Source organism: Microcaecilia unicolor, chromosome 2 (genome assembly GCF_901765095.1).
Source record: "Microcaecilia unicolor chromosome 2, aMicUni1.1, whole genome shotgun sequence".
Classification (NCBI taxonomy): Eukaryota; Metazoa; Chordata; class Amphibia; order Gymnophiona; family Siphonopidae; genus Microcaecilia; species Microcaecilia unicolor.
The window spans coordinates 566,277,308-566,304,105 of record NC_044032.1 but is presented as its reverse complement, the minus strand read 5'-3'; the positions used below and the strand labels follow the sequence as shown (position 1 = coordinate 566,304,105).

At 48.6% G+C, this 26,798-nt stretch overlaps 1 protein-coding gene across 1 annotated transcript in view; it reads right to left on the bottom strand.

The window, feature by feature from the left end:
- The window catches only part of PCM1 (pericentriolar material 1), an 866,960-nt gene that overhangs the window by 634,593 nt on the left and 205,569 nt on the right, over positions 1–26,798 (bottom strand). Inside the window, 1 exon segment of the mRNA XM_030191464.1 lies at positions 19,937–20,113. Within this exon segment, the coding sequence (XP_030047324.1) occupies positions 19,937–20,113 (177 nt within the window).

Here is a 26,798-nt window from a genome sequence, read left to right as displayed (position 1 = left end):
TCGACTCTGTGGAGCCACGTCCACGATGGGGGCGTCGAGAGGTAGACTCCCTCGACCGCATCGGCGAAGCTCCCTCCGCCGACGTAGTCGGGGAGCCTTCCTGGGAGGCGACGGCAGCCGGTACCGCACGCGGCACCGACGCCGGAGACCTCACCTCGGGCGATGGGCCAGCCGGCGCCACGCTCAACGGTACCGGTGGCGCAAGCACCGCCGGTACCGGAGGGTTAGGGCGCAACAGCTCTCCCAGAATCTCTGGGAGAACGGCCCGGAGGCTCTCGTTCAGAGCGGCTGCAGGGAAAGGCATGGAGGTCGATGCAGGCGTCGACGTCAGAACCTGTTCCGGGCGTGGAGGCTGTTCTGGGCTGTCCAGAGTGGAGCGCATCGACACCTCCTAAACAGAGGGTGAGCGGTCCTCTCGGTGCCGATGCCTGCTGGGTGCCGACTCCCTCGGCGACCCAGAGCTCTCGGTGCCGACACGGGAAGGAGACCGATGACGATGCTTCTTCGACTTCTTGGAACGAAGCATGTCACCGGAGCTTCCCGGCACTGACGAGGACGTAGAATCCAGCCGTCGCTTCCTCGGGGCCGAAGCCGAAGGAGGGCGGTCTCGGGGGGGCTGTACCGCAGGAGCCCTCAGGGTAGGGGGAGACCCACCCGAAGGCTCACCGCCACTAGCAGGGGAATGGACAGCCCTCACCTGCACTCCAGACGAAGCACCACCGTCCGACGACATCAGCCGACGAGGTCCCGGTACCACCGACGTCGATGCAGCTGTCCGATGTCTCAGCGCCGATGCAGAGGGGCCGATGCCCTCGATGCACTCGCGCCGAGGATGAAGCTCTGGACGCTGAAGACGTCGATGCACTCGATACCCCCGGTGCCGATGCCGACTAAGAGCCCGAGAACAAACGTTCCACTGGGCCAATCTCGCTACCTGAGTCCGCTTTTGCAAAAGGGAACACAGACTACAGGCCTGCGGGCGGTGCCCAGCCCCCAAGCACTGAAGACACGACGCGTGCCTGTCAGTGAGCGAGATGACCCGGGCGCACTGGGTGCACTTCTTGAAGCCGCTGGGAGACTTCGATGTCATGGGCGGAAAAATCACGCCGGCGAGATCAAAAGTCGAAATGGCGGAAAAGGCACCGAAAAAACAAGGGGAAGAAAACTTCGACCCGAGGCCTAAAAGCGGCCTACCCCGACAACGAAAGAAAACTTACCGGGGCGAAAAAGCTGAAAATAGCGGAGGGAAAAAAGACCCAAGAGTCTTTTTCCACACAGAATGGTTTTTTTTTTTTTTTTTTTGTGAAACAATACGACGAACGCGCGAGGTCAACTTTGCGGGGCCCGACACGGCGAAAACACGACCGTACCGAGCGCGGACAAAAGAAGACCGACGAACACGAGCCGGTTCGGGCGGGAAGACGGCCGCGCATGCGCGGTGCGCATGGGCGCGCGAGGACTAGCAAAGGCCTTTGCTAGTGAAGTTTCCGATTGGAGAGGCTGCCGTGGACGTCACCCATCAGTGAGAACAAGCAGCCTGCTTGTCCTCGGAGAATAAATGCTTAACAGTCACATAAAACAAAACCTGTCTGTGCTATCCGCCCTCTGGCTAAGGTATTTTTACAGTTAGCATTTCAAGCTCAGTATAATATAGCATATCCAACACCACTTCCTACTCTAGACAAAATATTTCTAAACTAAAGAAAATCATGAAGTCCAAATATTTTTGCAATCCTCTGTCTCTCTCAGTGAAAGTTCACTTCATTTTCTTCCATGCATTCTCTGACTGTTGATATGATACGCTAAAGGTCCACTGCTTCTTTATTAACATGACTGGCAGCTTGATCCCCTTAGCTCACCATGTTTCAAGTATCAGGCAGTTCCCCATAAAGTCTTGGTCTCTAGTCTCAACTTGGCTGCATATTTCACCACCCAAACAGCGTCATTAGAAGACTAAACTACAAAGAAATAAAAACAAGCCCCACTATAATCCCCTACTTATTCCAATTGCTATCCTTTATTATACATTAAATATCAAAAATCACCCACGTGAATCTTTAAATTTCTCGCTCGGCTTGCACCAGCTTCAGAAATTCTCCGAGCAGGAACCCACCACTCTCCTGGGCCCCTGATGACTGTTACCTCAGCAGAAATGATGTTTATAAATAAGATGCCCGATATTTGTGCCCTTTCAACTGACTTATTTAAACTATTTAAACTATTGGGTTGTACTGTGTTCCACATAAACATTAACTTTTGTTCATTTCTCATTAATACAGAAGCAATATCGCCCCCATCTCTAATTTGATATGTCATAAACCTATGCATATTCACTGATGAAATCCTGAAAACCTGACCTGGTGAGGGCCGAGATTGGACACTTCATGAAGTCAAGCCAAATGGTAAGACCTTGTACTGATCGTGTAGAGCTCCACAGTGGAAGTTAAGAAATTTTCAGTGTGCACAGAGGATAGATATATAGGTATATGCCTCCTTGAGGTCTAGAAAGCAAAGCCAATCGTTCAGTTGTATCATGGGAAGTATCAACTCCAGGGATACCATGCAAAATATTTCATTGAGAAACTTGTTTAGGTCTCATAGATCAAGAATCGGATATACTCCTGTTTTTTTTTTTCAGAATGAGAAACTATCTGGAGTAGAACCCTAAGACTCCTGTCCGGCAGAGGAACTAGTTCTATTACATTCTGCCGGAAGAGTGCTGAAAGCTCCTCTCGAAGTAAACTCATATGGAGGGAACTGAAACAAGATTATCTTGGTAGATGATCGGGGGGGGGGGGGGGGGGGGGGGGGGGGGGGGAGGTCTTTTTTCACCAACACAGAGCGGTAGCTGTGGTGGAATGATACGTAGGACTCACTGGTCGAAGGTTATGACAGACCATCTTTTTGGACGAGAATAAGTCTCCATTCAATAGCTACGCCGTTTGGCACAGACAACTGTACTTTGGTAATGCTCTCTAAGGAGTCAAAAATTAGCTTGTTTAGATTGAGATGGCATCTGGGATTTTTTGTCCCTGCTGCTGTCTTGGACAGGATGTAGTCCCTTGAAGTGGAGGCGGCATAGGGATGTAACAACGCTTAGATATATAGTAGTTGGATTGTTGATAACCTCCTTGAAATCTTCTAGAAGAGAAAGAAGCAGTAGTAGTTTAAGCCCTAGATATAATCTTTATCATATCTGTAAGTTTTTTTAATTAGGTTGGCCACCTCCTCAACTTTGTCACCAAACAAGTTTTCTCTATGACAAAGTACATCTTCTAGATGCTCCTGGACAGCAGATTCAAGGTCAGAGACTTTGAGCCAGGATAATCTGTGCATTGTTACTGCTAATGCAGAGATACTTGAGAAGACACCAAAGACCTATCTCACAAGATATTTACAACAGTTAAAATGTTTTCTGTGAAGTTTTTGGAATTCCTCTTTTTTGTCAGAGGGAAGGAATTCTGAAAGGACAGAGTACTCAGTATTAGAGAATTTAAGTAAATGGTAGAATAAAATTGATAACCTAAAATGTGAATGGTTAGCATTGATGCATGAAAATTGTTTCTGCCATAAGAATCTAATGTTCTTGCTTCTCAGCCTGGAGGAGCAGAAGTGTAAGATCTTGCATTGCGAGTGCCTTTTAAAGCAGACTCTACCACTAAAGAATGATGCAGTAGTTGTGTTTTCTCTAACCCACTATACACTGTGTCAATTTTCTTTGGGGGGCAATCTGAACTGTCAGAGGTGTCTCCCAGTTTAAGTACTTTTCATAACAGAATGGAGAATAAATTCCCTCTCTTGGTGGGGAGTCAATCTACAAAAAATTTTAACAAGGTTCTTCCTCTGTTTCTAGTTTAAAAGATATAGCATGAGCCGGGCTTCCGGTGACGTCACTGTCCTCGATGGAGGCTTGATCCCGTTGCTCCCGACCAGCCCAGCTAATATAGCAAACTTTAGCACTACAAACGACAAAATCCCTACCTCTCTTGTGGATTACAACATACCTGAAATCAGAGACGACACAATGTCTCAAAAATTAAAAAGTTCGGAGGCTAAGGGAGGAGGACGTAGCAGTCAACGCATGTCCAAAACTCCATCGCGCCACGTCTTGCCGCAACCTGAGGAGGCCTCAGATTTTGAGTCAGGGAGATCGGAGGAAGAAACAGGTGCGGTCAGAAAAATCACACTCCGCACGCCTACTCCTTGAGCTTCGAAAAGATTTAGCGCATATGAAGGCGGATATTGTAGAAAGAATTGATAACTTGCGAGGTGAGCTCAAGGAAGTGGGAACGCGTATTGAAGACTTGGAACTGCGTGTGGATGAGCACGTGGAATATCTGCAACAAATGAGGCAGCGAGAAGACCGATTTGAAACGCAGCTGACCGATTTACAATATAAACTTGATGATATTGAGGAGTGCCAGAGACAGGGGCCCAGGAAGAGGTCCTGAAAGTCGTACAGGAGATTTGTGGCCAATTATTAGCTGCAATGCCTGACATCCCTGTGCCAGAAATTGAGCGGGCACACAGAGCTTTGGGTGCTCCCCAGAATAATAGACCGAGGGACATTGTTGTCAGGTTTTGGAAGTTCTCTGAAAAAGAAATCCTACTTCCTCAAGCTCGTCAACAGAAAGAGCTGCGATATAACGAGTCTTTGATCACAATATATCAAGATCTGTCTGCACATACATTGCAATGGCGTAGAGAGATGAAACCGGTGTTGGCAGCCCTGAACAAACACAATATTAAATACCGATGAGCTTTTCCATTTGCATTATGTTTTGCCATAGCGGGCAAATCCAACCGGATGCGTACTGTAGCGGATGTGAAACAGTTGCTACAAGTAGCGGGCCTGATGGAAACGGAAGTTGATGACACCGCAGTGGCAGACAAGGCTCGAGACAAAGTCCGTCAATGGCAGCGAGTCTTTAATAAAGCGAAGAAGCCACGACTGGCAGCAACACGATCTGCAACCTGAACTGTAAATGACACAAGGCTGTGTTTTATTTTTTCTTCCTGGGTTGGCAATGCTACCAGGGATGTAAGAGGAGAACTGTTTTTGTAACTATATCGAGTTTGCAGAAAGGTTTCTGGGTGTGGGGGGGAGCAGGATGGCGGGCCGAGGCTGAGGCTGTTGGCCTTGTTGGGAGTTCAGTGCAGTGGGGAGGAGGAGATTTTCCTCTCTCTGCCGCATAGAAAATATTGTTTGGGGAGGGAGGATGGGTGGGGATTATGCTTGTTTCCTGTGCCTATGTGGGGGGAAGTTCTACTCCAAATGAGGTTTAATGCTTACATATGTTCCTTGCTTTCTTTTTGGAAAAAAAAGATGTCGTCTGACGTGAAGATACTTACTTTAAATGTTAAGGGTTTAAATGCTCCAAGGAAAAGGCAGTTGATATACCAAGAATTAGCTAGATTACGACCGCAGGTGGTAATGTTACAAGAAAGCGAAACAACCACAGAAGGTGATCTCTCCACAGGAGAAATGAAGAACACCAGGTACACACAGTGGATTCAAAAAAGAGTCCTCTCTCATGTAATGTCTTCCCAAACAATGTCTTTATTAAAATCAATAAAAGCCCGACACGAATCGTGTTTCGGCCACACCGGCCTGCATCAGGGGTTTATCAGCTTTGGTTGGAACAGATGAAACAGCTGAATTACAATGAAATTGTAAAGAACAAGGATGTCATTTGTGCTAAATGTCAAATTTTGGTCTCTTCCTGTGAGTCACCTATAACCTTTGCCATGGCTCAGTTTGACTTCTCCAACATTCTGAGGTTGCCTGGAACCGTGGTCTGCTAGGTGCTGTAGATCAAACTCCACTCGACCGAGACTACTCCTTTTATTCTTCAGTGCATGCTTCATATTCTCGCATTGATTTTCTTTTTGTGGACAAATTGCTGGGGGGACATGTGAGGGATGCACGAATAGGAAATATCACTATTTCAGATCATGCCCCCTGTATAATAAGGCTTTCTCTCTCTAATGAAGATGGCTCACATAAGCAATGGGCCTTAAATAATGCTATGCTTAGAGATGAGCAGATTTGCCAGAATTATGTGAAAGTACTTAAAGAATATTTAAGCTTTAATTTGGGATCTGGTCCCTCCATTGCTGTAGTATGGGAAGCTTTGAAAGCAGTCTCACGAGAGCATTTTATGACAGTGGCTGGGCGCCTCAAGAGACAGAAGGAATGTTTGAAACGGTACTGGAGGGACCAGATTGCAAACCTTGAGGGTCAACATAAACGCACAGGCTCCCCTCTGATCTATAGATCACTCCAGAAGGCGAGATTACATTTAGATGTATTGCTCGCTAAGGATCTTGATTTTATCAATGAAAAACTCCATCTACATGCCTATAAAGAGAAAAATAAAATTAGTCGCCAATTGGCACTTAGGTTGCGTAAACGTAGGGTGGATAGAAATATATTTAGGATCAAAGATAGGGAGGGTAAGATTCTCTCGACATCTCAAGCTATTAGAAACCGATTTCGGACTTTCTATGCTGAATTATACACTAATGATCCCTCTATTCAAAATACTGCTATTCAGGCATACCTAGAGAAATTAAATCTCCCAGCCTTACGACCGGAAATTGGGATATGTTAGAGGCTCAGATTGATGTTAAGCAAGTACTTACAGCTATTAAGTCATTAAAGACGGGTAAATCACCGGGTATGGATGGATATACGGGGGAATATTATAAAGCTTTTGCCCCATACCTTGCACCTGTTTTGACTGAGGTTCTCAATTATGTGCGGGAGGGAGGAAACTTACCTCCTACCATGAAGGATGCTTGGATAGCAGTTATTCCCAAACCCAAAAAAGAGGTGACTGAATGTGCCTCCTACCGCCCGATTTCCATACTGAATGTTGATGTACGTATTCTGGTTAAAGTAATGGCTACTAGGTTAGTGAATGTCCTACCAACTTTGATACATTCGGATCAGGTGGGTTTTCTTTTGGGAAGACAAGCCTCTGATAATATTAGGAGGATGTTGGATGTGCTATATTTGGCGAAACAACAATGATTCTCATATTATTTACTTAGTATCGATGCCGAAAAAGCCTTCGATAGAGTACACTTGCCTTTTTCACATATGGTATTACAGAGTTTTGGCTTTGGCCCTATGTTCAGAGGCCTGATCCAGGAACTATATGCAGCACCTAGGGCATGTGTCAGAATTAATGGCTGCTCCTCCCCCTTTTTTGAGTTATACCGAGGTACACCCCAGGGATGCCCCCTTTCCCCTCTTTTATTTACCCTGGTCATAGAACCTCTAGCTTATAACATTAGATCTAATCCCGGAATCCATGGGGTGAAGGCGGGTGCCTGGGAATCAAAAATTGCCCTCTTTGCAGACGATGTCTTGCTGACACTTACCTCTCCCTGGACATCTATGCCAGCAGTGTTTGCTGAAATTGAGTCTTACAGCCAAGTCTCGGGTTTCAAAATCAATTACACAAAGACTGAGGCAATGGCAGTAGGGATGGAGGAGATAGAATATCTGACCTGTCGTCAGCTTTATCCGTTAACTTGGGTTACCCAGGGAATAAGATACCTAGGTGTAACACTCACACGTAAGATGGAGGACATGAGTGCAGCTAGCTATTTACCATTAATAAAGGAACTGGGGAAAGGTCTGGATAGATGGGACCCACTACATTTATCATGGTTTGGGCGAATAGCAACAGTTAAGATGAACATATTACCGCGATTGCTATATCTCTTCCAGTCTATACCTTTGCCAATTGATGAACGTATGCTTCGTTCGCTTCAAACTAAGCTTCAACACTTTATATGGCAGGGTCGTAAACCTCGACTCCTTAGGTCCATTTTGTATGTAGCCCGTAAAGGTAAGGGTGGACTGGGAGTGCCGCATTTGGGGTTATACCACAGGGCTGCCCAGACAAAAGCTGCCATTGAGTGATTTCATGAATCAAATCATAAACTATGGATCAGAATGGAACAATTTATGATTCGTAGCCCCCTATAGTTAGGGCAATTACTTTGGCTGGCACCTAAATATCGATATCTTTCTCAGTCTCTTAACCCTATCATTCAGTATACTTTTTCATGTTGGGATAAATTAGAGCGAGTGAAAGGATTCCATGAGTCACGATTGACACCTATAGCATATAATGCTGCGTTCCTTCCTGGATGCTCTCCTTCCCCTTTTGTTAAGTGGTGGAAAAGTAGATTGATATGGTGGAGGCAACTAATGAAAGAGGAGCAGTTTATTACTTTTGGGGAACTAGCGGCTGAATATGATCTACTCCAACAGGATAGGTATGCCTATAATCAGATTCATTTTCTTCAGACTTCTGGTCTAAAAACTAAGTTAAGGGGGGAGGTTACTTTATTAGAGAGAATGTGTGTAGAGACTGAAGAAACTAAAGGACTGATCTCCAAGTTATACGGCCATATGAGGGATTCATTAGTGGTTAGCGGTAAGCACCGAGATAGGTGGGAAAAGGAACTGGAGGTGACCTACACGCCTGAACTCTGGCAGCAGATGGAGCGGGCCTCGGTTCATAGCTCCAGGGCAGTTAATATCCAAGAGAATTGCACAAAGGTACTGTACCGATGGTATCTCACCCCCGCGAGGCTACATTATATGTTTCCAAGGACATCAAAATTATGCTAGAGGGGATGTGGACAAGTAGGCACAATGGGACATATTTGGTGGTCTTGTAGAAAAGTAAAAGCATTTTGGAAATCAGTGCGAAGTAGTGCAAGTGTGGGTGGAGGGACAGATCCCTTGGGATCCAGCAGCGTTTTTATTTAATAGAACTATTGCCGGGCTTAGTGCTGTGAGAAGCCAGTTGGCCAAACATCGCTTTAATGCAGCTCGGTTGCTGATCGCACGGATGTGGAAGAGGAATGAATGCCCTTCAATACGCCGTTGGTGTAATATGGTTGGGTATATAAGTGATATGGAAAAGCTAATGGCTAAGGAACATAAAACCCTAGCAAAATGGAAACAGATATGGGCTCCTGTGATAAAGTCACTAATGTGAAAATGATGGATAGAATTCCTCCTCATGAAGTGATAAGGGAAAGGGGAGGGGTGAGGGTGAGGGGGGTGGATTGGAGGGAAAAAGGTATAATTGAAAAGTTTAAATATTACAAGAAATACTATTGCTGATGTATGAAGGCTTTCAGTAGAGGATTATATGTATACCAGATGTTTAATGGAGGGGAACCTGTATGATTTTTGCCTGTAAAACTTCAGTTGTAATACATGGATTCCTTCAATAAAGATTCTTGTTAAAAATTAAAAAAAAAAAAAAAAAAAAAGATATAGCATGAGCCACCTCACAGACAAAGTCTGGAAAAGATATACTTTCTGGGGGAATCTTACACCTTTGAGGTGGAATGGGACTCATCCGGGTCTCCCAGGCGAGGTCAGAGTCTGACTCATCTAAATACTTTGCATCAGAACCGGTGGCCATTTGTTTCTTCCTGCAGCTGTGGTTTAACTCCTGCTGCTGTTTTCAGTAGCAGGAGTGCCTTTGGTCCTCGCTGGAATTTGGAGGAGTGGGGGTTGTCGGAGTGTGGGTTTCCTTTCAGATGGTCTCTGTCTGGTTTAGATGGGGGCGACTTCCATGTGGCTGGTGGGGAGGTTTTAGGTGCCCTCTTGGCTTTCTGGTTTTCCAGTAGTTTTCTTCCCTAGGACCTCCTTCCCTCTGGGGTTATCTGGGATTCAGTCCATTGCTGCTCTGGAGGGTCAGGTTCTCCTCCCTCAGGAGTGCTTGGGGTCTGAGTTTAATACTGCTGTTTCTACCAGCTACAATAATTTTTCATGTAGAAGTGTGCGTGTTCTTTTTTTTTTTTTTTTTTTAAACCAAGAGATTACACAGTAAACAAGGTGCAATATGATCTTTTGACTGAAAGTGAACAGGAATATTTAAATTTAAAAAAAGTCATGATAAAAAGAAATAAATTAGAACAGGATCACAAAAACGGAGCAAAAGACACAAAAAACAATTGTGACCTGCTGCTGCAGAACACTCCTACTAACCCTTCAATCTTGTCCTCAGCAACAATGAACTTTCATCCTCCCCCCACCAATCCCCTACTAACAGAAAGGATACAAAACAATATAAACCTTCTGTAACACTAAAAGTCTACTATCTATATATGTTCACCATTCATGATGTATTGTAAGCCACATTGAGCCTGCAAAGAGGTGGGAAAATGTGGGATACAAATGCAATAAATAAATAAAACCTCATAAGTTTGCTATTATTTTCAATAACGTTTGTTATTGTTTTGGACTAATCAATATGGTGGCCAGTTCCGCCCACTGTCTACAGCCCAGATAAGGGCCAGATAGCCTCATGCCATCTCTCCTATCATTAAACCTCCTTGCACGAGACTCTAGGTAAGGAAAGCTGCAGGATTTTGGTGGTTTCCTGAACCAGGTGAAGGGCGTGAAAGGTCAAAAACATGAAGTTGGCAGGCTGGGTTTTGGACCATGGTTTGGACAAGCCTGATTTAAAGTGACAGTGCACTTGGCAGTGCCCACACCACCCATATGTGAGAATACATGCCTGTTTGTCCTCGGAAAAAGCAAATGCTACATACCTGTAGAAGGTATTCTCCGAGGACAGCAGGCTGATTGTTCTCACTGATGGGTGACGTCCACGGCAGCCCCTCCAATCGGAAACTTCACTAGCAAAGGCCTTTGCTAGTCCTTGCGCGCCCATGCGCACCGCGCATGCGCGGCCATCTTCCCGCCCGAACCGGCTCGTGTTCGTCAGTCCCATATGTAACAAGACAAAGACAAAGTAAGACACAACTCCAAGGGGAGGCGGGCGGGTTTGTGAGAACAATCAGCCTGCTGTCCTCGGAGAATACCTTCTACAGGTATGTAGCATTCGCTTTCTCCGAGGACAAGCAGGCTGCTTGTTCTCACTGATGGGGTTTCCCTAGCCCACAGGCGCACTCAAAACAACAAACATGGTCAATTGGGCCTCGCAACGGCGAGGACATAACTGAGATTGACCTAACAATTTATCCAACTAACTGAGAGTGTAGCCTGGAACAGAATAAACATGGGCCTAGGGGGGTGGAGTTGGATTCTAAACCCCGAACAGATTCTGAAGCACTGACTGCCCGAACCGACTGTCGCGTCGGGTATCCTGCTGCAGGCAGTAATGAGATGTGAATGTGTGGACAGATGACCACGTCGCAACTTTGCAGATCTCTTCAATAGTGGCTGACCAAGTGGGCCACTGACGCAGCCATGGCTCTGACATTGTGAGCTGTGACATGACCCTCAAGAGCCAGCCCAGCCTGGGCGTAAGTGAAGGAAATGCAATCTGCTAGCCAATTGGATATGGTGCGTTTCCCCACAGCCACTCCCCTCCTGTTGGGATCAAAAGAAACAAACAATTGGGCGGACTGTCTGGTGGGCTGTGTCTGCTCCAGATAGAAGGCCAATGCTCTTTTGCAGTCCAATGTGTGCAGCTGACGTTCAGCAGGGCAGGAATGAGGACGGGGAAAAAATGTTGGCAAGACAATTGACTGGTTCAGATGGAACTCCGACACTACCTTGGGCAAGAACTTAGGGTGAGTACGGAGGACTACTCTGTTATGATGAAATTTGGTGTAAGGGGCCTGGGCTACCAGGGCCTGAAGCTCACTGACTCTACGAGCTGAAGTAACTGCCACCAAGAAAATGACCTTCCAACTCAAGTACTTCAGATGGCAGGCGTTCAGTGGCTCAAAAGGAGGTTTCATCAGCTGGGTGAGAACGACATTGAGATCCCATGACACTGTAGGAGGTTTGACGGGGGGCTTTGACAAAAGCAAACCTCTCATGAAGCGAACAACTAAAGGCTGTCCTGAGATCGGCTTACCTTCCACACGGTAATGGTATGCACTGATTGCGCTAAGGTGAACCCTTACGGAGTTGGTCTTGAGACCAGACTCAGACAAGTGCAGAAGGTATTCAAGCAGGGTCTGTGTAGGACAAGAGCGAGGATCTACGGCCTTGCTGTCACACCAGACGGCAAACCCCCTCCATAAAAAGAAGTAACTCCTCTTAGTGGAATCTTTCCTGGAAGCAAGATACGGGAGACTCCCTCTGACAGACCCAAAGAGGCAAAGTCTACGCTCTCAACATCCAGGCCGTGAGAGCCAGAGACCGGAGGTTGGGATGCAGAAGCGCCCCTTCGTCCTGTGTGATGAGGGTCGGAAAACACTCCAATCTCCACGGTTCTTCGGAGGACAACTCCAGAAGAGGAAACCAGATCTGACGCGGCCAAAAAGGAGCAATCAGGATCATGGTGCCTCGGTCTTGCTTGAGTTTTAACAAAGTCTTCCCCACCAGAGGTATGGGAGGATAAGCATACAGCAGGCCGTCCCCCCAATCCAGGAGGAAGGCATCCGATGCCAGTCTGCCGTGGGCCTGAAGTCTGGAACAGAACTGAGGGACCTTGTGGTTGGCTCGAGATGCAAAGAGATCTACCAAGGGGGTGCCCCACACCTGGAAGATCTGGCGCACTACTCTGGAGTTGAGCGACCACTCGTGAGGTTGCATAATCCTGCTCAACCTGTCGGCCAGACTGTTGTTTACGCCTGCCAGATACGTGGCCTGGAGCAACATTCCGTAACGGCGAGCCCAGAGCCACATGCTGACGGCCTCCTGACACAGGGGGCGAGATCCGGTGCCCCCTGCTTGTTGATGTAATACATGGCAACCTGGTTGTCTGTCTGAATTTGGATAATTTGGTGAGACAGCCGATCTCTGAAAGCCTTCAGAGCGTTCCAGACCGCTCGTAACTCCAGGAGATTGATCTGCAGAACGCGTTCCTGGGGGGACCAGCTTCCCTGGGTGTGAAGCTCATCGACATGAGCTCCCCACCCCAAGAGAGACGCATCCGTAGACAGCACTTTTTGTGGCTGAGGAATTTGGAAAGGACATCCCAGAGTCAAATTGGACCAAATCGTCCACCAATACAGGGATTTGAGAAAACTCGTGGACAGGTGGATCACGTCTTCTAGATCCCCAGCAGCCTGAAACCACTGGGAAGCTAGGGTCCATTGAGCAGATCGCATGTGAAGGCGGGCCGTGGGAGTCACATGAACTGTGGAGGCCATGTGGCCCAACAATCTCAACATCTGCCGAGCTGTGATCTGCTGGGACGCTCGCAACCGAGAGACGAGGGACAACAAGTTGTTGGCTCTCGTCTCTGGGAGATAGGCACGAGCCGTCCGAGAATCCAGCAGAGCTCCTATGAATTCGAGTCTTTGTACTGGGAGAAGATGGGACTTTGGATAATTTATCACAAACCCCAGTAGCTCCAGGAGGCGAATAGTCATCTGCATGGACTGTAGAGCTCCTGCCTCGGATGTGTTCTTCACCAGCCAATCGTCGAGATATGGGAACACGTGTACTCCCATCCTACGAAGCGCCACTGCTACTACAGCCAGGCACTTCATGAACACTCTGGGTGCAGAGGCGAGCCCAAAGGGTAGCACACAGTACTGGAAGTGACGTGTGCCCAGCTGAAATCGCACATACTGCCTGTGAGCTGGCAGTATCGGGATGTGCGTGTAGGCGTCCTTCAAGTCCAGAGAGCATAGCCAGTCATTTTCCTGAATCATGGGAAGAAGGGTGCCCAGGGAAAGCATCCTGATCTTTTCCTTGACCAGATATTTGTTCAGGGCCCTTAGGTCTAGGATGGGACGCATCCCCCCTGTTTTCTTTTCCACAAGGAAGTACCTGGAATAGAATCCCAGCCCTTCTTTCCCGGATGGCACGGGCTCGACCGCATTGGCGCTGAGAAGGGCGGAGAGTTCCTCTGCAAGTACCTGCTTGTGCTGGAAGCTGTAGGATTGAGCTCCCGGTGGGCAATTTGGAGGTTTCGAGGCCAAATTGAGGGTGTATCCTTGCCGGACTATTTGAAGAACCTAACGGTCGGAGGTTATGAGAGGCCACCTTTGGTGAAAGACTTTCAACCTCCCTCCGACCGGCAGGTCGCCCGGCACTGACACTTGGATGTCGGCTATGCTCTGCTGGAGCCAGTCAAAAGCTCGTCCCTTGCTTTTGCTGGGGAGCTGAGGGGCCTTGCTGAGGCGCACGCTGCTGACGAGAGCGAGCGCGCTGGGGCTTAGCCTGGGCCGCAGGCTGTCGAGAAGGAGGATTGTACCTACGCTTACCAGAAGAGTAGGGAACAGTCTTCCTTCCCCCCAAAAATCTTCTACCTGTAGAGGTAGAAGCTGAAGGCTGCCGGCGGGAGAACTTGTCGAAAGCGGTGTCCCGCTGCTGGAGCTGCTCTACCACCTGTTCGACTTTCTCTCCAAAAATGTTGTCCGCTCGGCAAGGGGAGTCCGCAATCCGCTGCTGGATCCTATTCTCCAGGTCGGAGGCACACAGCCATGAGAGTCTGCGCATCACCACACCTTGAGCAGCGGCCCTGGATGCAACATCAAAGGTATCACATACCCCTCTGGCCAGGAATTTTCTGCACGCCTTCAGCTGCCTGACCACCTCCTGAAATGGCTTGGCTTGCTAAGGAGGGAGCTTGTCCACCAAGCCCGCCAACTGCCGCACATTGTTCCGCATATGGATGCTCGTGTAGAGCTGGTAAGACTGAATTTTGGCCACGAGCATAGAAGAATGGTAGGCCTTCCTCCCAAAGGAGTCTAAGGTTCTAGAGTCCTTGCCCGGGGGCGCCGAAGCATGCTCCCTAGAACTCTTAGCCTTCTTTAGGGCCAGATCCACCACACCAGAGTCGTGAGGCAACTGAGTGCGCATCAGCTCTGGGTCCCCATGGATCCGGTATTGGGACTCGATTTTCTTGGGAATGTGGGGATTAGTTAAAGGCTTGGTCCAGTTCGCCAGCAATGTCTTTTTTAGGACATGATGCATGGGTACTGTGGACGCTTCCTTAGGTGGAGAAGGATAGTCCAAGAGCTCAAACATTTCAGCCCTGGGCTCATCCTCCACAACCACCGGGAAGGGGATGGCCGTAGACATCTCCCGGACAAAGGCCGCAAAAGACAGACTCTCGGGAGGAGAAAGCTGCCTTTCAGGGGAGGGAGTGGGATCAGAAGGAAGGCCATCAGACTCCTCGTCAGAGAAATATCTGATGTCCTTCTCCTCCTCCCACGAGGCCTCACCATCAGTATCAGACACAAGTTTATGAACCTGTGTCTGAAGCCGTGACTGAATCGACTCCGTGGAAACACGGCCACGGTGGGAGCGTCGAGAGGTAGACTCCCTCGCCAGCACCGGCGAAGCTCCCTCCGCCGACGTCGTCGGGGAGCCTTCCTGGGAGGTGGCCGCAGTCGGTACCGCAAGCGGCACCGATGTCGGAGACCTCACCCCAGGCAAGGGGCCAGCCGGCGCTTCACTCGATGGTACCGGTGGCGCAAGCACCCCCGGTACCGGAGGGGAAGGGCGCAACATCTCTCCCAGGATCTCCGGGAGAACGGCCCGGAGACTCTGTGGAGAAAGACATGAAAGCCGATGCATGCGTCGAGGTCAGAGTCTGTTCCGGGCGTGGAGGCTGTTCCGGGCTGTCCAAGGTGGAGCGCATCGACACCTCCTGAACAGAGGGTGAGCGGTCCTCCCGGTGCCGATGCCTACTGGGTGCCGACTCCCTCGGCGACCCAGAGCTCTCGGTACCGATGCGGGAAGGAGACTGGTGTCGATGCTTCTTTGATTTTTTCAAACGAAGCATGTCACCGGAGCTTCCCGGTAACGATGAGGACGTAGAATCCAGCCGTCTCTTCCTCGGGGCCAAGGCCGAAGAAGGTCGGTCTCGGGGGGGCTGTACCTCAGGAGCCCTCAGGGTAGGGGGAGACCCACCCAAAGGCTCACCGCCACCAGCAGGGGAATGGATAGCCCTCACCTGCACTCCAGTCGAAGCACCACTGTCCGACGACATCAGCAACAGTGGAGGTCCCGGTACCACCGACGCCGCCTTTCGATGTCTCGGTACCGACGATGCAGAGGGTCGATGCCGAGGTCGAAGGTCTTGATGCTGCCGACGTCGATGCACTCGATGACTCCGGTGCTGTTGTCGACGGAGAGCCCGAGAACAACACGTTCCACTGGGCCAATCTCGCAACCTGAGTCTTCTTCTGTAAAAGAGCGCACACTACAGGCCTGCGGGCGGTGCCCAGCCCCCAGACACTGAAGACACGACGCGTGCCTATCAGTGAGCGAGATTACCCGGGTGCACTGGGTGCACTTCTTGAAGCCGCTGGGAGACTTCGATAACATGGGCGGAAAAATCACGCCAGCGAAATTAAAATTCGTAATGGCGACTAAGGGCGCCAAAAATAGGGAGAGAGAAAAAACCCGTACTGAGGCCCCAAAAAAGGCCTACCCTGAAAGCGAAAGGAAACTTACGACGGGAAAACAAACTGCACACACGGGAAGAGACAAGACCGAGGTCGTCTCTTTTTTTTTTTTTTTTTTTTTCAACGAAATTGCAAAGACGCGCAAGAGGCAACTTTGAGGGGCACAAAACGGCGCAAAACACGACCGTCCCGAGCGCGGACAAAAGAAGACTGACGAACACGAGCCGGTTCGGGCGGGAAGACGGCATCGCATGCGCGGTGCGCATGGGCGCGCGAGGACTAGCAAAGGCCTTTGCTAGTGAAGTTTCCGATTGGAGGGGCTGCCGTAGACGTCACCCATCAGTGAGAACAAGCAGCCTGCTTGTCCTCGGAGAATACTACTACTTAACATTTCTAGAGCGCTACTAGGGTTACGCAGCGCTGGACAAAATAAACAAGGAAGGACGGTCCCTGCTCAAAGGAGCTTACAATCTAAAGAACGAAATGTCAAGTTGGGGCAGTCTAGCTTTCCTGGGTAGAGATGTAGAGGTTAGTTGCCGAAAGCGACATTGAAGAGGTGGGCTTTAAGCAGAGATTTGAAGATGGGCAGGGAGGGAGCCTGGCGTATGAGCTCAGGGAGTTTGTTCCACGCGTGGGGTGAGGCGAGGCAGAAAGGGCGGAGCCTGGAGTTGGCGGTGGTGGAGAAGGGTACTGAAAGGAGGGATTTGTCTTGAGAGCGGAGGTTATGGGTGGGAACATAAGGGGAGATGAGGGTTGAGAGGTAAAGAGGGGCTGCAGAACAAGTACATTTGTAGGTTAGTAGCAGAAGCTTGAATTGAATGCGGTACCTGATCGGAAGCCAATGAAGTGACTTGAGGAGAGGGGATATATGAGTGTATCGGTTCAGGCGGAAGGTAAGACGTGCAGCAGAGTTCTGAACGGACTGAAGGGGGGATAGGTGGCTAAGTGGGAGACCAGTGAGGAGTAGGTTGCAGTAATCAAGGCAAGAGGTAACAAGAGAGTGGATGAGAGTACGGGTGGTGTGCTCAGAGAGGAAAGGGCGGATTTTGCTAATGTTATAGAGGAAGAAACGACAGGTCTTGGCTATCTGCTGGATATGCGCAGAGAAGGAGACGGAGGAGTCGAAGATGACACCGAGGTTGCGGGCAGATGAGACAGGGACAATGAGGGTGTTATCAACCGAAATAGAGAGTGGAGGTAGAGGAGAAATGGGTTTGGGTGGGAAGACAAGAAGTTCGGTCTTGGCCATGTTCAGTTTCAGGTGGTGGTTGGACATCCAGGCAGCAATGTCGGATAAGCAGGCAGATACTTTGGCCTGGGTTTCCGCAGTGATGTCAGGTGTGGAGAGATAAAGCTGGGTGTCATCAGCATAAAGATGATATTGGAAGCCATGAGACGAGATCAGGGAGCCCAGGGAAGAGGTGTAGATAGAGAAAAGAAGGGGACTCCAACAGAGAGCGGGATGGGGTGGAGGAAGAACCATGAGAATTTACTCTGAAGGTACGATGGGAGAGATAAGAGGAGAACCAGGAGAGGACAGAGCCCTGGAATCCAAAAGAGAACAGTGTGTTAAGAAGTAAGTTGTGATTGACAGTGTCAAAAGCGGCGGCTAGGTCAAGGAGAATGAGGATCGAGTAATGACCTTTGGATTTGGCAAGGAACAGGTCATTACAGACTTTGGATAGTGCCGTTTCTGTCGAGTGAAGTGGGCGAAAGCCAGATTGAAGCGGATCGAGGATGGTATGAGAGGCGAGAAAATCAATGCAACGGCTGTGAACGGCACGTTCAAGCATTTTGGAGAGGAAGGGTAGGAGGGAGATGGGGCGGTAGTTGGAGGGACAGGTAGGGTCAAGTGAAGGTTTTTTGAGGAGAGGTGTGACAACAGCATGCTTGAAGGTGTCAGGGACAGTTGCGGTGGAGAGAGAGAGGTTAACGATATGACAGATGGGGGGGGGGGGGGGTGATAGTAGGAGAGATGGTGGTAAGTAAGTTGGTGGGGATGGGGGTCTGAGGAACAGGTGGTGCATTTCGAGGAGGAGAGAAGATGGGCGGTTTCCTCTTCGGTGATATCAGGAAAAGAGGAGGAGGAGGCCTGGGTTGATTGGTTGAGGGAGTGGGTGTTAGGATGAAGAGGAGGAAAAGGTTTAGTGGTGAATTCGAGGTTGATCTTCTGGACCTTGTCGCGGAAGTAGTCAGCTAGTGATTGAGGAGAGAGTGAGAAAGGGGTGGGAGCGGAGGGCACTTTGAGGAGGGAGTTGAGGGTGGCGAAGAGACGACGAGGGTTAGAGCTGAGGGAATTAGTCAAATGAGTGTAGTAGTCCTGTTTGGCGAGGAATAGGGAGGACTGGAAGGAGGATAGCATGAATTTGTAGTGAATGAAGTCAGTATGGGTGCGAGATTTCCTCCATAGGCGTTCAGCCGATCGGGAGCAGGAGCGAAAGTAACGGGTGCAAGGGTTAAGCGAGGGCTGGGGATTAGTGCGCCTTGTGGGACGGGAAACAAATGGTGCAAGGGTGTCTAGGGCGGAGGAGAGAGCGGCATTGTAATTGGAAACTGCCTTGTCAACAGACTCGGAGGACGTGATGGACGGGAGGAAATCAGAGGTAGTAGCGGATAAGGTGGGGGGGGGGGGGTCAACAGCCTGGAGGTTCCTGGAGGTAGTGGTTAGTGTTGGGCGGGACTGAGGGGGAGGGTGATGAAGTGTGAATGTGATCAGGTGATGGTCAGAAATGGGGAGAGCAGAGACGCAGAGATTAGAGGTCGAGCAGGTAGAAGAGAGGACGAGATCAAGACAGTGACCAGATTTGTGAGTAGGGGTGGTGGAACTCAGTTGGAGGTTGAAGGAGGAGGTAAGGGTGAGGAATTGAGAAGCGTATGAGTCGGATGGGTTATCAGTGTGTATGTTGAAGTCACCAAGAATAAGGGATGGGGATGAGGGCTCAAGAAAAACGGAGAGCCAGGCATCGAAGTCAGTAAGGAAGGAAGGGAGGGACTTATCAGGGGGCGGTAGATGACTGCAACTCGGAGTAGCAGCGGGTAGAATAGACTTCGAAGGATGAGAAGCAGTGAGACTGTGATAGGAGGAGGGGTTGAAAACTGCAGGAGGGCGAAAGTAGTAGGCCAACGCCGCCACCGCGGCTAGCTGTGCGGGGCGAATGGGAGAAAAGGTATCCTCCGTGGCAGAGGGCTGCGACTGAGGCAGAGTCGTCGGGGGTGAGCCAGGTTTCGGTTAGGGCGAGCAGATGGAGGGAATGAGAGATGAAGAGATCATGGGTGAAGGTAAGTTTGTTGCAGATTGAGTGGGCATTCCACAGGGCACACAAGAAGGGGAGGGAGGAAGGGGGGAGGAGGGGAACGGATTGGTAAGCTAGTGTTACATGGTGCCTCTTATAGGCTAGAGCTCATAGCTTGTACATTTGTCTCCTTCTGCTGGTTGAGGACCATAGCCCATGAATTCTGGACTGGTCTGATAGACAAGGAAGCTAGATTGACAGATCAAGGACATTACAAATATTAGGGAAAGAATGAAATGATATAATAAGTTACAACAAACATGCTGCAATTAACCTTACACATTTTGTTTGATAAATGTATATATTATTTGTACCTTATACTTCTAGCAGACTGTTGAATATCCTGCTCAGACTCATACTCAGACTCTGTTTCTTCTTCATGCTCCTTTGTGTTCTCATTAACAGCATCAGTCATCATGTCAGATGTCTGCTCGTAGTAGTGCACCAACTCCCGCAACTCATTTAGTCTTTTACGAACTTCCTTCAATTTCCTAAAAGGAAAACAAGAGAAAATATTTTTTTATATATATACATATACACACATGCCTTAAAGCAAAGTTACTAACCTGTAGCAGGTGTTCTCAGAGTACAGCAAGCAGCCAAGTACTCTCACAGCAGGGTTACATCATCCAAATGGAGCCCAGTGCAGATGCTGAATACAAATAATAAATTAAAATTATCTAGTAGCGTCCCACCGAGCATGTGCTGGTACCTTCCCACCCTACGCACAGCTAAACAATATAATTACAAAGGAAAGTGGGAGGATATGTGAGAATACTTGACCTGCTGTCCTCAAAGAACATCTGCTACAGGTGAGTAACTTTACTTTCTGAGGACCAGAAGGCCATTGTATTCTCACAGTGGGAAGCCTTAACTACCAGATTCACTGAAAACAATGCTAGGACAATACGGACTCAATGTCGAGGTCTAAAAGTCAATTAACCTGAAACTATTTATGCACTAGTTGTGAAAGTGCAGCCTAGAACTAAAGAAAACTGGGCCTAGGGGGGAGAAGTTTGATTCTAGATACTGAAAAAATTCTTCAGGACTCCCTGCCCAAACCGGCTGTCACATTGGGTATCCTGTTCAAGGCAGAAACAAGATGAAATTGTGTGGACAGATGATAATGACACAGCTTTGCAAATCTGTATGGAGGCCAACCTCAAGTGGGCTACTGACATTATGAGCTTTGACATGACTCTCTAGAGTTAGCCTAACTTGGGAATAACATGTGATCGAGCGTTGCTTCTTGCGCTTTGCACTTCAGGCATGCTCCATCTGGAGAAAGCCCCATATGGAACGCTCTTCTGGGGGGGAATATATGCTCTCATTGTGAACTTATATTGTAGTTCCTAATAGTTCGCTTGGTCTGTGTTCTTACGGTATCCATAGAGATGTTCCCGCACCATCGTTGCAGAGAGTGTTGTCTTCAGCTCCGCACTCCACAGGTTTGCTAGAGTCTCAAAGTCCGGTTCCCTTGCCATGTCCTTCAAGTGCCTGTGGTAGTACGTCAGAGGGACTTTTTGTTGTGCTCCTAGCGAAAGTGCCGATCCTAACTCCTCCTGTGCATCTTCCGTCAGCGCTTCTTGAGGGAGGCTAGAGATATAGTGTTTTCGTTGAAAGTAGTGGAGCCAGTCCGCTGATTTCAGGGAGAATTGAGTCTGCAAGTCCTCCCAAGGTTTGGTCCTGCCCTCTGCATCTATCGCATTTAAGACAAATTCCAGTCCTCTTCTCCAGCGCCCAAAGGTTTCATGTGTTCGGACTGGTAAGAATTCCATATTTCCACAAATGGGTAGGTATGGAGTTATGTGGGCAGAGAATCTGTGGTGCCGGCAAAGCCACCGCCACACCGCCTGTGCTGTTGGCAAGACTTGTGCCGCGTTCAGTAAATTGGTCTCTTCATTGTCTTTTCTGTGCAGTGGGTAGCTAATGTGTCTCTCTCCAATCTCCTTCAGTTCTAAATTGGAGGGGGTGTAGTATTGTGTCTGGCGCATCCAATCATTCAAATGTCTCATTCCACTTGCTATCGTCATGTATCTTAAGTTCAAAAGTCCCAATCCCCCAAACTCCACCAGTACCTGGAGACTGCCCATCGCTATTCTAGGCTTTTTCTTTGCCCACAGGAAGGTCTGCAGGATCTTATTTAGGGTCCTTTCAACCGCCCTGGACAGGTATAAACAGCAGGGTCTGGAACACATATAGCCATCTAGGTACTATCACCATAATGAACAAGGCTATTCTCCCCAGGAGTGTTAAGGGGAATCCCTGCCACATTTGCAGACTGAGTCTGGTATCATTCAGCAACTTGCATACATTCCATTCATATATTTTTGAGAGGTATCGGGGAATTTTAACTCCCAGGTACTTTAACATGTGTTCCCCACTCTATGGGTAGTGTTAATCGTTGCCTTATATTGTCTCCCCTTATATTGTCTTCAACACTCTTGATTTTTGAATATTTAGCTTGTATCCCGAGTAGGCGCTATAGTCTTGAACCACCTCCAGAATCCTAGGTAAGGATCGTTCAGGTTCTTGCCGATGACCTCCTGTTATTACTAGGAGGTCATCGGCAAATGCCAGTGCTTTAATCCTTCCTCCCGCCAAATCCACCCCCATCACCTCCCTGTCTGCTCGCAAGACCCGAAGTAGGTGTTCCATTGCCAAAACAAATAAGAGGGGCGAGAGAGGACATCCCTGTCGGGTCCCCTGGTGGATCTGAAATTGCTCTCCCCTCACTCCATTTAGCAAGATTGCCGCTTGTGGTTTATTGTATAAAGCCTGCAGTGCCGCTCCGAACCACCCGTGCATTCCCATATATCCCAACAACCCAAACAAGTACCCCCAAGTCTACTTTGTCAAACGCCTTTTCGGCGTCTAAAAATATCAGCGCTGACTTTTGTTCCTGTTGGCATTTTGCCATTGCCAGCAAGAGTCGTCTAACATTACTTCCTGCTTGTCTATTCCTTACGAAGCCTACCGGCTCCTCACCTATTAAATCCGCGTGGCAAGAATACGGGCCAGGATCTTCACGTCCATGTTAATTAAGGAAATGGGTCTGTAGGAACCCGGACGCACCCCTTCTTTCCCCGGTTTGCGAATTAATGTAATCAGGGCTTCATTTGCGTGTGTGGGGGGGGGGGGGGGAACTCCTTATCCTCAATTACTTGCTCAATATATTTCCCCATCGCCTCTAATCCTCTCAATGGCAGGGCCTTATAATATTTTCCCATGAAGCCATCTGGCCCTGGTGCCGAGCCCAGGGACAGCGCCTTTATTGTCTCTGGTACTTCTTTACCTATGATGGGCTGGTTTAACAAATCTATGTGATGTTGTTGAAACCTGGGAAGCCCCACCCGCTCTAAATAGACTCCCAGTCTTCCCTTATCCTTCCCCAGTGTGCCTCCGTATACTGAGCTGTAATAATTGTGAAAGATCTGTGCTATCTCCTCACTTTTGTATTTTGTCACTCCTTGGGGGTCCTTCATTGCTGTGATCACTCTACTAGGTCCCCCCGTTTTCACCAATCTCGCTAGCAGTGTTCCTGCTTTGTTGCTGAATCTTTGCAATTTGCAATTGTAATATATTGAAGATCGCATGGTTTGTTTGTGAATTAATGTGTTGAGAGTTATCTGGTCACCTGATAGTGTTCTCTATTGGCTGCGGTTGGCATTTTTTTATATTTCCGCTTCGCCTTCTGAAGTTGGCCCTCCAAATACAAAATAGCCCTAGATTGGTTTTTCTTACGCGCCTGCACAAATGCTATTATGTCTCCCCGTATGACCGCTTTGGATGCCATCCAGTAAAGCTTGGGGTTGTCTGCGTGTGGACCATTAAACCTCTCATATTCTGCCCACCTAGTATCTAAGTATTGTGTAAGTTCCTTGTCTCCGTGCAGGTATCCCGGGTATCTCCACCCACCTTTATGTTGCTAAAATTCTGGGATCTCCATCGCCAGCCATACGATCACTTGGGCTGAGATCTCTGTGGGCCCTATGCCCGCGCCTCGTACCCAAGGGAATGCTGTCCTATCTACTATCGTGTAATCTGGTTCAAGCGGTTCCTAACCTTGCGCTCATACCAAGTCACATCAAATTCAACCACGTCCGCAACATGGACACCAGAATGTGGAGTACCACAAGGATCACCCTTATCACCAACTATTTTCAACCTAATGATGATACCTTTGGCAAAACTCCTATCAAACCATAACCTCAACCCATAAAAATACGCCGACGATGTAACAATATACATCCCTTTCAAACACGACATCAAAGAAATCTTCAATGAAATTAACCAAAGCTTACACATCATGAACACCTGGGCAGATGCATTTCGACTGAAACTGAATGCAGAAAAAACTCAATGCCTGATACTCACCTCCCAATACAACACGAACGAATTTACCACAATCAACACACCAAAACAATCTTCTAATTTCAGAAACTTTAAAAATCCTTGGAGATACCATTGATCGCCACCTAACACTTGAAACACACGCAAACAACACAACCAAAAAGATGTTCTACTGCATGTGGAAATTGAAAAGAATAAGACCATTCTTCCCAAGATCCGTCTTCCGCAGCCTAGTGCAATCACTCGTACTCAGCCATCTGGACTATTGCAACTCAATATACGCAGGTTGCAAAGAGCAAACACTGAGGAAACTTCAAACAGCCCAGAACACAGCAGCCAGACTCATCTTTGGGAAACCAAAATACGAAAGTGCGAAACCCGTACGAGAGAAGTTACACTGGCTGCCACTCAAGGAACGCATCACTTTTAAAGTATGCACACTAGTCCACAAAATCATTCATGGTGAGGCCCCAGCCTACATGTCTGACCTAATAGACCTACCACCCAGAAACGCTAAAAGATCATCCCGAACTTTCCTCAACCTCCACTTCCCTAATTGTAGGCATAAAATACAAAATGCTGCACGCATCAACCTTCTCTTATATGAGCACGCAATTCTGGAACAAACTACCACGAAACCTGAAAACGAACTATGAACTAACCGACTTCCGCAAACTATTAAAGACTTATCTCTTTGAAAAAGTATATCGAAAAGATCAAAGCACATGAAGTCCATACACACTGTTAACAATGCATCAATACATTCTCCTCTGTACTATTATCCCCCGTAACTTCAACACATTTAAACCTCAATTTTACAGGTAAAAATATATTAAGCCAGAACGTTCTACTGCTAATGTTCTGTTGCCCTATCAGTATCAGTTCTTCTATTGTTAGTCGTTCTTCTCCACTGTTTTATTCTCCTTAACAATACCTGGACCTCGTTTTAACTAAACTCCTCACAATGAAACCATAATTGTGTTGTAACAAATTGTACTTCCATCACAATGTAAAGCGAATGCTACATACCTGTAGAAGGTATTCTCCGAGGACAGCAGGCTGATTGTTCTCACTGATGGGTGACGTCCACGGCAGCCCCTCCAATCGGAAACTTCTCTAGCAAAGTCCTTTGCTAGTCCTCGCGCGCCCGCGCACCGCGCATGCGCGGCCGTCTTCCCGCCCGAAACCGACTCGAGCCGGCCAGTCCAGTATGTAGCAAGACAATACACTTCAAGGGAAGACACAACTCCAAAGGGGAGGCGGGCGGGTTTGTGAGAACAATCAGCCTGCTGTCCTCGGAGAATACCTTCTACAGGTATGTAGCATTCGCTTTCTCCGAGGACAAGCAGGCTCTTTGTTCTCACTGACGGGGTATCCCTAGCCCCCAGGCTCACTCAAAACAACAACCATGGTCAATTGAGCCTCGCAACGGCGAGGACATAACTGAGATTGACCTAAAAAAATTTACCAACTAACTGAGAGTGCAGCCTGGAACAGAACAAACAGGGCCCTCGGGGGGTGGAGTTGGATCCTAAAGCCCAAACAGGTTCTGAAGAACTGACTGCCCGAACCGACTGTCGCGTCGGGTATCCTGCTGCAGGCAGTAATGAGATGTGAATGTGTGGACAGATGACCACGTCGCAGCTTTGCAAATTTCTTCAATAGAGGCTGACTTCAAGTGGGCTACCGACGCAGCCATGGCTCTAACATTATGAGCCGTGACATGACCCTCAAGAGCCAGCCCCGCCTGGGCGTAAGTGAAGGAAATGCAATCTGCTAGCCAATTGGAAATGGTGCGTTTCCCTACAGCCACTCCCCTCCTATTGGGATCAAAAGAAACAAACAATTGGGCGGACTGTCTGTGGGGCTGTGTCCGCTCCAGATAGAAGGCCAATGCTCTTTTGCAGTCCAATGTGTGCAGCTGACGTTCAGCAGGGCAGGAATGAGGACGGGGAAAGAATGTTGGCAAGACAATTGACTGGTTCAGATGGAACTCCGACACAACCTTTGGCAGGAACTTAGGGTGAGTGCGGAGGACTACTCTGTTATGATGAAATTTGGTGTAAGGGGCCTGGGCTACCAGGGCCTGAAGCTCACTGACCCTACGAGCTGAAGTAACTGCCACCAAAAAAATGACCTTCCAAGTCAAGTACTTCAGATGGCAGGAGTTCAGTGGCTCAAAGGGAGGTTTCATCAGCTGGGTGAGAACGACATTGAGATCCCATGACACTGTAGGAGGCTTGACAGGGGGCTTTGACAAAAGCAAACCTCTCATGAAGCGAACAACTAAAGGCTGTCCTGAGATCGGCTTACCTTCCACACGGTAATGGTATGCACTGATCGCACTAAGGTGAACCCTTACGGAGTTGGTCTTGAGACCAGACTCAGACAAGTGCAGAAGGTATTCAAGCAGGGTCTGTGTAGGACAAGAACGAGGATCTAGGGCCTTGCTGTCACACCAGACGGCAAACCTCCTCCACTGGAAGAAATAACTCCTCTTAGTGGAATCTTTCCTGGAAGCAAGCAAGACGCGGGAGACACCCTCTGACAGACCCAAAGAGGCAAAGTCTACGCCCTCAACATCCAGGCCGTGAGAGCCAGAGACTGGAGGTTGGGATGCAGAAGTGCCCCTTCGTCCTGAGTGATGAGGGTCGGAAAACACTCCAATCTCCACGGTTCTTCGGAGGACAACTCCAGAAGAAGAGGGAACCAGATCTGACGCGGCCAAAAGGGAGCAATCAGAATCATGGTGCCTCGGTCTTGCTTGAGTTTCAACAAAGTCTTCCCCACCAGAGGTATGGGAGGATAAGCATACAGCAACCC